The sequence below is a fragment of the Chinchilla lanigera genome, unplaced genomic scaffold, assembly GCF_000276665.1.
Source record: "Chinchilla lanigera isolate Chin_1 unplaced genomic scaffold, ChiLan1.0 scaffold00026, whole genome shotgun sequence".
NCBI classification, from domain to species: Eukaryota; Metazoa; Chordata; class Mammalia; order Rodentia; family Chinchillidae; genus Chinchilla; species Chinchilla lanigera.
This window is the reverse complement of record NW_004955427.1, coordinates 12,471,936-12,484,170: the sequence shown is the minus strand read 5'-3', so window position 1 is coordinate 12,484,170 and position 12,235 is coordinate 12,471,936. Positions and strand designations below refer to the sequence as shown.

General features: G+C 42.9%; 1 protein-coding gene and 1 long non-coding RNA gene across 3 annotated transcripts in view; one reads left to right on the top strand and one right to left on the bottom strand.

The window, feature by feature from the left end:
• Window positions 1-716: 716 nt before the first annotated feature.
• The window catches only part of Tmprss7 (transmembrane protease, serine 7), a 36,397-nt gene continuing 24,878 nt past the window's right edge, over window positions 717-12,235 (bottom strand). The window contains exons 12-18 of the mRNA XM_005386381.1: window positions 11,692-11,799; window positions 9,388-9,498; window positions 8,451-8,567; window positions 7,421-7,592; window positions 5,310-5,578; window positions 3,005-3,141; window positions 717-990 (exon numbers count right to left, since the gene is read on the bottom strand). Of these exons, the coding sequence (XP_005386438.1) occupies window positions 820-990; window positions 3,005-3,141; window positions 5,310-5,578; window positions 7,421-7,592; window positions 8,451-8,567; window positions 9,388-9,498; window positions 11,692-11,799 (1,085 nt within the window). The 3' untranslated portion in view covers window positions 717-819. The remainder of the gene's footprint in view (window positions 991-3,004; window positions 3,142-5,309; window positions 5,579-7,420; window positions 7,593-8,450; window positions 8,568-9,387; window positions 9,499-11,691; window positions 11,800-12,235) is intronic.
• The window catches only part of LOC102024593, a 16,227-nt gene continuing 11,519 nt past the window's right edge, over window positions 7,528-12,235 (top strand). Inside the window, exon 1 of one of the 2 annotated variants that reach the window (XR_001234408.1) lies at window positions 7,528-7,602. This is a non-coding gene — a long non-coding RNA (uncharacterized LOC102024593). Of the gene's footprint in view, window positions 7,603-9,557; window positions 9,659-12,235 lie in introns of those variants that run through there. The other variant, XR_001234409.1, reaches the window with a different exon arrangement.

Genomic DNA, 12,235 nt, shown 5'->3' with positions numbered 1-12,235 from the left:
ACAAGTTTTAGTCCATAATCAGCTGGCTCCAAGGCAGGGTGGCTTGGCAGAGTGGCATCACAGAGGAAAACAGTTCATGGCACGCACAAGATAGCAAAGCAACAAGGGAGGGCCCTTTACAGCGTCTTTCTACCCTGTTTGTACCCTGCTACTGGAACTGGGGCAGTGCCAAGCCGATCAGTGGGCCGATTTAGTAATCACACTCTTAATCTCAGCATTGCACCGTGAATCAAGCACATACTCTAGATCCCACCACCTGTGAAAAAGCCCCACCTATGATCACATGAGGCTTGAGGGGACATCTAGACACAAGCCATAATATATCATAATGTGTATTTTAACAAATAAGGACAAACGAGTGATTTCTAGGACAGTGGGTGCACTTTGACACCATAAATTAAATAAAATAAATCAGACTCATAAGCTTAAGTACTGCGTGGCTTCTCCTGTATGAGAAACCCAAAATAACAAGTAAAGAGCAAAATAAAAGATAGATAATAGGAGGCAGAGAGATGGATCTTTTTCAAATGGGAAGAGGATCCAGAGATGGGGCGAGGGGGAAGGAGAGGAAGGGAAAGGCATGAAAAGAAACTGAGATGGGTTCAGTACATGGACCAGCTTCTCACAAGGAATGTGATTGTTATGTCCTGCAAGCATGTGCTAATAGAGACTAAAAACTGAAAAAAGGGAGAAAATCAAACATGTGCAATCTGATATTTCCAGTTGAAAAAAATTGATGACTCATTTTATTGATAATTATTGCATTCTTTCAAAAGAATATCATATAAATCACAATTTCAAAAATCCAACTGGGATAAATTACAAAAGGGAAGGGACATATTTATGAATCCAGGGAACAAAGTTGGACACCCTTGTGTAAACACCAGGAAAGGTTGGTCTTCCACATCCGTGTCCCCAGCTAACAATGCCAGTCAAAATCCATTTTCCATCAGTTTTTCTTCGACAAGATAAAGGTCCACCCGAATCTCCCTACACAAAAAGACAAGGTAAGCATGAAAATATTTGTCTCACAGCCATCAAGTTCATTGTGTGTCTAATAGATTGTGTTCAGAAATCCAACTCTGATTTTTTTGTTCATTACAGCGTCAAAAAGTTATGTGAGCAGGTGTGGGATTGCAAGCCTGAAATTCCAGCACTTGAGAGGCTGAGGCAAAAGGATTACCACTGAGTCTGAGGTCAGCCTGAGCTCCATAGTGAGTTCAAAGTGAGCCTAAACTGCATAGTGACACCCTGTGCCAAAGAGAGAGAGAGACAGAGAGACAGACAGAGACAGAGATGAGAGAGAGAGAGAGAGAGATTGCTACTACTGTTTAATAATTTTACAATTCTCTGTGGATAAGTAAAAGTTCCATTCCTTGAAAAAAAATTGATTCTTTAAGCTAAGAATAATATTGGAAGATTCTTGCAGGAGAAAACAACTTGCGCTTATACCCGCAATAAACCTCATAGTAGTGGTAGTAGCAGCAGCAGCAGCAGCAGTAGTAATATTAGTAGTAAGAGAGAGAGAGACAAAGTAGTCGTAGTATTAAAGGCTGACATTTATTATTATCCATATGCCAGCCACTGTTTTAGGTCATTGAATCCTCACAACAACCTTCCAGTTATCTTGGAAGGCTGACTTCTGTCTGGACCCTGCAACTCTAGCAGCTGGCTCGAGGGCCCCAGAACAGAAAAGAGACTGTCAGCTATGTTCACTGAAGCACCCCTAATAGCCCTAATAGCCCCTGGCCCACAGTTCGCATAGACTGACCACCTTCATTTGAGTTTCCTTTTTGACATCTCAACTTCAAATAGCAAAAGTTCAAACAATTCAAAATTTAAACATAATTCCCATGGTATTAATCCTTCAGTATAATGCCTGAATTTTATTTTTCTATTTTGGAAGGCAAATAAAGTGAGGACGTACTCAGCAGCAAAGGTAAGAAGGAATCCAAATTTATCTACTTACCTCCCCCCTACAATTTATGGGTGGACAGGTAAATTTAAGATTGATTGGTAAATTCTGACTAATAGGGAAACTGGGCTCTTTATTTTAGTTGTTGCCATGCCAACTCTACTAAATGCACAGTAATTTAGTGTATAAATCTTTGTGGTTATGTGAATAGGGCCATATAACTGATGAGCTACAAGAAACACCCAAAATATAGTAGTTTTAACAATAAAGAAGCAAGCACAGACACTTGCACTTGCTAGCCAAATGACCTTGGGTATCTACTTACCTTTCCATGCCCATTTCCTCTTCTGTATCACTGGTGTCAAAGAATGATTTGAATGAGTTTATGTAAATGACCTAGCACAGTTCCTGCCACAAAATAGAATCTTGAAAGATCAAAGGTATTATTATGAGTTTTTGTGCCACTGTGGCTAACGCTGTCAAAAGATGTGAAAACAACTCCCAGCGTCCTCCACATACTCTAAATCATCTGTTTACTCTTTCGTTGGCCGGTCTGCACAGACTGGGAACTCGGGCTCAGAGAAGCATCCCTGCCCTAAGGTGACTTCCTGCAGTACCACTCTGCCTACCTCGGAGCTGCCCAGAGGCCCCATATGAGTATTCGTCAGCTCTCCTTTCCTCCTCTTTTTCCTTTAGCCTATGCTTCACAGGAGTCAATGAAACCTTTGTAATTTCAGAGTTAAATCGCTGCCGCAAAGGAAATAGGTTGCAATCCTGAAGCACAGTACGTGTGTCTTTTTTTGCTTTGCTCTTTAGCTTTTGGTTATAATAAAATTGAGATAAAATGAGAAATGCTGACCTCATCCTGTAAACACTGGAAGAAAATTCAAGTGTACCAGAAAACAGATTTTATAAAACCATTTCTTTTACCACCTTGGCCGGCTCTTGCGCAATTAGGTTATAATTAATACCTGAGCCACTCAGATGAGGTAAGGGGAATACTTGCCCTAGTTTTCCCCCAGTGTTTGTAAGTTCAGTGTAAAAGCATGTGTGGGAAGTACGCAGGTGGGGAAAGGTAAAATCACTTACTTTGCAGGCATCTCTCTTGCCTGACATCACTCCTGCACAGAGCATCCGCGAGGTGATAATCCCATAGGTGGAAACACACAGGGTCTGATCAATGAGTTCTACTTCTGCTTGCTGCAAAACAGGGGAGCCTTTATTATCTGGAAAACACATTGGAGGTAGAAATCATGGTACTGGTGATAACTATACTTCTTCAAGTTTCCACTGACTTGATCAACACAGACTTTCTTTGAGACCCAGCAATTCTTTGATTCAAAGTCTATGATTATGCCATTTTGCTGATGAAGAAATGATGGTCTAGGATACTGAAGGACTTGCCCGAGGACAGCTAGCACTCAGCAGCCTTCAGACCCGGGTCAGCCTCCATCACCTGAGTCGTGGCGCTATACTCCTTCTCCAAGTGCCTCTTGCCTTTGTTGTCGGGGCTGTGATTGTCGTAGGTTCTTGGTAATTCCAAACATTGAGTTGGACACATAGAAGCAGAAGTGAAAACATAGTTGTATTCATCAGGATATTTTCATCAGGGTAGAAGTGGGCCAGTGAAAAGGGTTCATGGCTCTGAAAAAGTCAGGTGTCAGAGCCTGTATGGCCTTTAGAGGGTGAGAGTAGCTCTTTAAGTTGAAACACCAAATCACAAGTCTCTTCTTTTCTGTTAGAGGGGAGAGTTTTTGTCCCTTTATGAACCACTAAGGAGCTTTCATGGTGCTCAAACCCCGGAGGGATGTGGAAGACAAGATAAATGGGGTTATAATTAATTATGATTGGGCTGAGGTCACTTCTGCTTGTACAGGATATTCTGTGGTGCGTATGTCCCCAGGCACGGCTTAATCATTAGAGATGGTGCTCTTTGTGGTTTCTAGAGAACTTATCTTGGGTCTCCCAGAAGGCTACAGCCCACGTAACCTCTTGTCTTTCCCGGGTGTGGCCTCGCTGTCAGCACTCTATGGTTTTGGAAGTCGGCTTCCTTTTTCCCCCTCTGACCTTAGGCCCCCTTCTTTCAGGGCTTTTTTCACAAAGAAGTTTTCCTCCCACCTCCTACATCACTTTCAGAGGGCTATGAGTCAGCCACAGTTAGTATCAACTAATATTTACCATTCAGGAGGGCTACTTAGGAGGAGAAGCTGACAGATATATAGGAGTCTCTCCAGAGCCATAAAAACTTGAGTGTTTTCATATCTGTTTCACTTCCTTTTTAACCCATATGATTCAGAAACACACACACACACACACACACAATTTATACAGGAAATGTTGCACTGGTTGGGTAAACTCTCCTCTTGTGATATATGACAATGGAATTAAAGCACCAAGCTCAGTAATCGAACCATCATAGGTGTTCAGATGGTGAGCTTCTTTCTCTCACTAAGACCCTGATACCTCAGCAAACCCAAATTGGTAATGACTACGTTTACTTCAGTAACTAAAATGAGGGCAGCGAGCACCTGAGAAGCTGCTCACAATGAATCTTTAGTATCAAAGTGAGGCTGGAGAGTCAGGTTTGGGACACTGTGTCTACCCTAAGCCCTGGAAGAGAAAAGGAGTCCGAGATGATTGGGAAATCAAAGGAAAGTGTTAGGACTGATCCTAAGGGAGACTCTGGTGAAGTTGGTGCTGCCCTCTCTCTATGTTCAGAGCCAAACACAAATCCTGCACCATGAAAAGCTGGCAGCGTGGACGGAGGAGCTTCCCAGCCATACAGCCTGACCTTTGCACATACTGAAGAAGATCTGTTTTCTGGGCAGAAGACTTGCAAAAGACATCATCCCTGGGCGGGTCATTTCTGGGCCAGTGCAACCCCCAGGGCTGACTCTGCAGCCTGAAGAGCTCAGGGAAAGTTGCATTTCAGCTCTCACTCTCTTCCCTTGGCCAGCAGCCCGGGTACCGGCCATACTTGCATAACTTCCAGACAGCTGTCTGGGTTAGCACAGTGGGGTGTGCATATCTGAGTCCCCTCTTTCATAATGACTCACCCCTGTGGATGAAAAGGGAGTTGAAGAATAAAGAGGAATTGTTCTTCTATAGTGAAAAACCTAGCACTCTGCTTTAGAGTTTGAAAAGAGCCCATACTATACAGTCCATGCTTCTCTTTCTCAATGTATCAGCTGGGTCCCGCTTCTTTCGGATCAAGGGGAAAGGATCATAAAAGAGAAATAATAATGCCCACCTCCAGCCTAACCTCCCAGAGACGTCAAGAGCCCCAGAGGAGACAATATACACAAACCCTGTCCGGGAACCCCAAAGCACTGTCTAAATACAAGTTGCTATCACGTGTGAGGGAGCGGGTATGACAATGAATTCGTGCACACACCTGCTTCATGCCTTCGCCCCCAGCCAGTTACCCAGCATTTCTCCCCACTGCGCACTTTCTGGCCTGCAGGGGGGATGCATATTGGCTGAATGAGCTGCTTCAGGGTCTCCGGCCAGGCCATACTGAGCTGTAGCAAAGCAATGTCATAGTCAAAGGTCTGGCTGTTATAGTACTCGTGGACCACAATCCTTCTCACCGGGGAGACGAACTTGGCATTTCCCTGCACATACATCCCAAGGTGAGCAGTCCATGGAGTGGGATCCGACAGCCTAAGGGGAAGGAAAGAAACACCGTTAGGAGTTTGCAGACCCATGTGTGATTCAGAATCAAGCACTCCGCAGAGAGACGGGGCTGAGGAAAGAAAGGGCTGATTTCTATGGGTCATATTTTAAGTCATTGGCTCTGCTCAGGGACATGGCAAGAAGCATGATTCCTCTGAACATCTTTGCGCTGAAACCAGAGATAACACAAGCTGTTAGAGGAGCAGCAAGGAATAAGTATGTTCCAGAGAATTCTCTCAATGGCATCATAAGGAAATGCTTGCAAATCTTCTTCTGGATGGTATTTCATGAACTACACACAAGTCAAGAATGTGAATAATGCCAGGCATGATGGTGCATGCCTATAATCCCAGCACTCGGGAGGCTGAGGCAGGAGGATCATTGCACTTTGAGGCCAGCCTGGGCTACAAAGTGAGCCCAAGGAGCATGAGCTGCATAAAGAGACCCTGTCTCAAAAAAAAAAAAAGAAAAATGTGGGTAACTAGAATTGATTTGTTACATCCTTCCTATTTGTGCAGATAGTGGCATTTGATGGAAACAGTGCCAGTTAAGTGGTGGGCTGAGAACTCATGCTCCAAATTCAAATGATGTGAACACCAAGGTAGATGAAAAACTGAACTTTAAAACAGGATTCAGGGGCTGAGGATTTAGCTCAGGGCACAGTGCCTGCCTGGCAAGTGTGAAGTCGTGAGTTCAATTCCCATTACTGGAAAAAAAACCAAAAAATAAATTAAAAATAAAAATAAATAAAACAGGATTCAATAACATTTTTTCTTGCAAACTACCAAGCCTTATAGATCACTGTTCTTCATGCTCCAGTATGACCACTCATAGGAACACCATACTCCAGCCCCATGATCGGCACTTCCAGACTGTAATATTGACCCCAGCCTTGCATAAGTCATACAGGGAGTTTTAGTCTCCATCTGAGACTTCAATCTCCACCAGCATAGCAGCCAGGGAGAAGCATGGAGAGAGAAAGAATATGGAAGTTTTGAAGAAAAAATAGCGGCAAGCTCTAAGAATGTGGCCACTGATCTGCTCAGCTAATGTTTCTTTTGTGTGTGTGGAGGGGGGAGCACCAGGAATTGAACTCAGGAACTTGAGCTTGCCAGGCAGGCACTTGTGCCAAGCTCAGCTAATACTTCATGAATGGCACTGGAGATCCAAAAGGATATTAAGGCTAACATATTCTTTGGAGCAGTTTCACAGCATTGAAGACTAAGAAACAGAAGTGATTTTAGTAATTAACACGAATCTTATAACTTCCTGGAAAAGCAAATAGTCAAATTATATAACTTCCTTGAAATACTCCCCTTTAAGAATTCAAAATGAGAAGTGAATGATACTATTTTTGTACCTAAGATCCAATAGATTTCAAGTAAGTTCCAATTTTAAACTTTCCTTTGACTCTCAGCTAGAGCATCTATCCCTTAATACCACTGGCAAAGGCAGACAGAGCTCCACCGATACCAGCCCTAAGGGTCCTTCCCCAGACACCCCTGGTCCTAATCCAGTAGGGATCTCGGTACTCCCTCTCTACATTCTCCACAGTCCCCCAAGTTTGCCCCTCTGATTTGAAAGCTCCAACTTTACTTCCTCCGTGAAGTCTACTCATTCTTGATGCTGCAAATATTTTTCTTTTATCAATAATCCTTTTTTTCAAAATGTTTGACACACAGCTTGTCTCCCTCCCCTCCCATGACGCCAACAAACAGAAGTCCTGTGAGTCGACTGTGTCATCATCAGAGAGCTTCCAACAGCTCAATGCCAGCTGCACCGTCTGCAGCTAGAGTTCACCACTTGAGCGTGAAGATTGGGAATCCTTACCTGTTTCCATGGAAACAGTGGGCTGCGGAGAGAAGCCACTCCCTGGAGATGACCGAGGCACCACAGTAGGCAGATCCGACAAAGTGGAGGCTGACCTGCCATGGCCACGCCCCCTCCAGCGAGTCTGCTCCCCCAACTATGCGGTGCAGAGCTGAGGAACTCCTGCTGCAGCCTTTAACAGGGTAAGAGTGACATGATTTAAAGGGACACTGGGAAGAAAACCGGAAATTAGGTCAGGTTTAGTGCAGGGCTAAGAACTGACTCACTAAAGTAACACGCAGTCTCCTGTTAATCTAGACAAATGCGAATCTATGGGTGTGACTGAAACCGGCAGCAGAGCCCACTTCCCTTCCGGCAGCAGGTCCTCCTCTCTTGGTATCTGTATATAATAACGCATGTGGGCCCAGAGCGACCTGCGTAGCAGGTGGACTGATAGGACCTGGCATTAGGTTACCAGGTAGGGAGAAAGAGATAACCTCTAAATGCACCAAATTTGAAAATGTCTTTGAAGTTGTGCTGATCGGACAGAAAGCTTTGGGGAAGAATTTTTTAGACAAAGACAAACACAAACTTACTAAGAAAAATTAGTTATCAGAACAGTCACTTGCATATTGATAAGGATATATCACTAACATGTTGCCACATGGCCATTTAGAGGCCACAAGACTAAGAAGACTCTATGGGAGATTACAGTTATTGGGTCTTAGCTAAGGAAAGAGCCAGAACTAGTTATCATAGCATAAAGAATAACTGAACGTTGTCTACTGAATCCCACTGTTTTCTTACTAGGTATTTTAAGAACTCCCTCCTTGCTCTCTTTATGCGCATCTAATGCATTAAAAATCTTTGGTTAAAGGAGAATATGGACTAAAGCTCTAGAGCTTTTATTTCTGAAAAACAGTTCAGATTCGGTTCACCAGCATTTATCAAGTGGCAACTTCTCTGAGGCAACTTACACCAAGAAGGGACTAGAAGTGGAAAATGGGTAAAGATGGAACACGGGAATCCAAAGGAACAAATCTCCACTCACTGCAGCTGTCTTCGTCACTTCCATCGGGACAGTCTGCTATCCCATCGCATCTTGCATTCTGCTTCTTAAAGCAAATATCGTTATCACACTTAAAAGTTCTATTGGTGCACGGAATACCTAAAAATTAATAAGAAAGGCAGAGTTTTTTTTAAAAAATCCAGAAATAGACTTGAGTGAGAAACACTGAATTCTGCAAAGGATGGATCAGCCACAAAATTGCTATCTGATGCTCTGGGAAAACCTGGCAGAGAGAAATGGGGCAACCTCACGGTGACCTTTTCCTTCAGCCAATCAGAGCCATGGACAGACAGGCAGCAGGCGCATCACTTGCGAATCATCCCACTGCCTCTCCTTTCCGCCTCTGTAGGCAAGATGCAAAGGAATTGGCCAGACCAGTGGCTTTAGGCCATGGCCTCTCTTTATCGCCTTGTTTTGTTCTCTTAGAAAAAATATTTTTTTAGCAAAAATCCCTACTATATACAATCCTTTCAAATCATTAGAGAAAAGAAAAACATGGATAAATGCTGCAGATTATACTACATTTGCCCATGAACCTGGAGGTCTGCATTTCTATGGGGGTTAGAATACCTGTCCCTCAGTATCTCTGGCAAGTTCTGTATCAGGTCGTCAGTATCCTACAGCCTCAGCAGTGCTAAAAGCAGTAAGCAATGAAAACCCACCGGGAGTCATGCAGGAGTGCACACACACACACACACACACACACACACAAAACTCCACCCCAGTTAGGTAGACCAGCTGTCTCACTTTGTCTAAGACAGAGGAGATTCCCAAAACAAGGGCATTTCAGTAGCAAAAGTTCTGGGGGAAACTGGGGCAAGATGATGATCACCCTAACCCAGCAGATGTGTTTGGATTATGATTTGGCAGCGTTCTAAAGGAAGAGCAGCGCGGCGCTGCGGCTCCCCCGCCCCCTCACTCTGCGTGCAGTTGTGCTCATCCTGGCCGTTCTCACAGTCCCTGAAACCATCGCAGACCAGAGGGCCCGTCTGCCTGAAGAGGGGAACATCGCAGGCAGGTTTGATGGTCGCTAGAATGAGAATAGACAGAAAGCTCATGAGCCTGAGACATTGCATCGCTGTGCTCTCTGATGACAAGCAGTGCTTTTCTAATGGTGCAAATCGTTAAGATGACAAATAACATAAAGATTATAGTCTCCTGGAAAGTGACACTCTCATGAGGAAAAGAAGGTATTTAAACTTCAGGGTAATCTTAGTACTCGGGTTTGTCAGATCTGATTTTTGATGCTGTATACATTTGTTAAACTCTGGTGGTTTGTTTATTTAATTACAGTTAAATGTATCATAAGTAATCTCTGTTAAGAAAAGTAAATATCATAAGCTATCATCTAAGTTAAACTTGTTTAACCTCTTAAAGAAAGTGGAAACATCCTTAAAATAGGCATTTTTGTCTTATTCCTCTGAACTTCAAGCCCTTCACCAAACAGTAGCTATCACTAAAGGTTTTTTGCATGAATTAATGCGTATGAGATCTTAGAAGACAACAGACATTTCTTGAGTAAGGAAACTCTTAAAATTAGTTTACTCTGATAGGTGCATTTCCTAAAGTGGTAAATGCCAGTGTCAATCCATCACATTTTTCTTCTTTGAAATATTGCATTTAATATCTGAAGACAAGTGACAGGCAATAGTATACGAACAAGTATGTTTCAGAAGGTTATGATTTCTTAGTCATTTGTAGGTTTTCTTTTTTTTAGAGGAATCAAGTTTCATTGTCCACACTCATTTGTTTCACAAATATCCCCTGACTTATTTTACACCTACTCGCATCCCCACCGAGCAGCAATGGGAGGTAACTGGTGCCCTGACAGTCTCCACCAGCACCTACTGGGGCCTCAGGACTAACTCCAAAACAATGATATAATGATACATAATGATTTCAAAAAGCTCTTCCTCATTATAAAGTGACAATAATAATCTGATATTTGAAACATCAGAGCAAAGAAAAAAATGTAAAAAAAAACCACCTTAGTCACTATAGAATAGCATTTACTTTCTTAAGAAATAGAAGACAATGAAGCCTTCAGTGAAGAGAATTTGTCTAGTCAATACATAAAGGTATAGAGTTATAGGCTATTTTTCATGGATATAACTCTTCGGTTAGTCATAGTATATTAATTGTAGTATTTCTTCAGAGATGTGAAAAATATTAAGCAGCAACACCATCACAATTCTATTTAAAATACTCTGGACTGCCGGGTATGATGGTGCTTGCCTGTAATCCCAGCACTTGGTAGGCTGAGGCAGGAGAATCGTTGTGAGTTGGAGACCAGCCTGGGCTACAAAGTGAGCTCAAGGCCAGCCTGAACAGCATAGCGAGACCTGTCTCAAAAAAGAAAAATAAAAAATAAAAAAATAAGATAAAATACTCTGGACTTTTAGCCAAAAATATTGACAAGAGTGTCACATTGTCCAGTGAATTATATTCCCTATGTTACTCCCATAAATGGAAGGAAGACTAAACAAGGTACAAATAGTAACAGTCAACCGAGACAGAGATTCTCTATCCAGTGCTCATCCTTTGGTCATTACCAATGTGGTGTCAGGGCAGACTCTGCAGCTTAAAAACAAACAAATACTGACAAATAGCGCCTGTGCTCCATACACAAGCATGCTGAATTCTTTACTGATAGTTTCTCTCTAAGTGAATGATGTATGCTTTTGAATAGGATTGTTGTGCTTTAAGATTCTGATAGACTGGATTATTAGCCACAAATCTCCACTCCCTGTGGTCATATTGATGTCCCTCATCTTCAGCATGACCCCAGTGTGGGCAGGGTAAACTTCCCTGCTCCTTGACTTTGAGCTGAGCTGTGTGACTTGCTTTGCACAATGGAATACAGTGTAAGTGATGGCGTATTAGTTCCAAACCCAGGCTTTAGAAAAAAACATGTGCTTCTGTCACTCCTCCCCTGCTCGTGTCACTGCCAGCCACTGGTCCCCTAGGTCAGTACGGGAAAGAACCATAAAGAGTAGATCAGATCCAAGCTGTGAATATCCAAGCTCAGGGAAAACCAGTGCTTGAAGCAGAGCCACTCCACCAAACCCATCCCAGCTCAGGCACCCAGCCCAGCTCAGCCCAGTGTTGGGGCAGTTCGTAATGCAGCAATAGAAAATAGTTACAAAAACTATAGCTATAAATCAATGGCCCTGAGAAGTTACTTATTCATAAGAAGGACAGTAGTAAAAGCTTCAATACCCACCACAGAACAGTTCATCGCTTTCATCAAAACAATCATTCACCCCATCACAGCGCTGAGTCTGAGGGATACACAAACCGGAGGAACATCGAAAAGATCCAACAGGACAAGCTACAGACAATGAAAAATAGAAAATCTTGGGTCGACCCCTGAAAGTCGGGAGATAACACAATATAGCCACTGAATATAACGTGTTCAGTGACTAGGGACTTGGCAAAGTAGCAGGAGTAATTAATTATACAATTTCTCCATCCCATCAAGGCTATGGGTAATTAAAAGAAAGAAAATCACCTTAAGTAAGCAAAGAAAAAACTGATTTAACCCACAGAAGCTCTGAGTGAACACTATATCCAGGTAACAGGCATAATCACGTTGTTACTGCCTCGGGTCTGTGTCTGTATCTTGGACCTGAAAATGTGAAAGCTGGAAGAGAGCTCAAAGAAGCCTCTTAATGTACAGTCTTTAGCCTCCAGGCCAATTACAAGTGGACTTCTGATGCCTCTGAATTCTCTGTCAGACACATTACTTCATAGACCTTTATTTATTT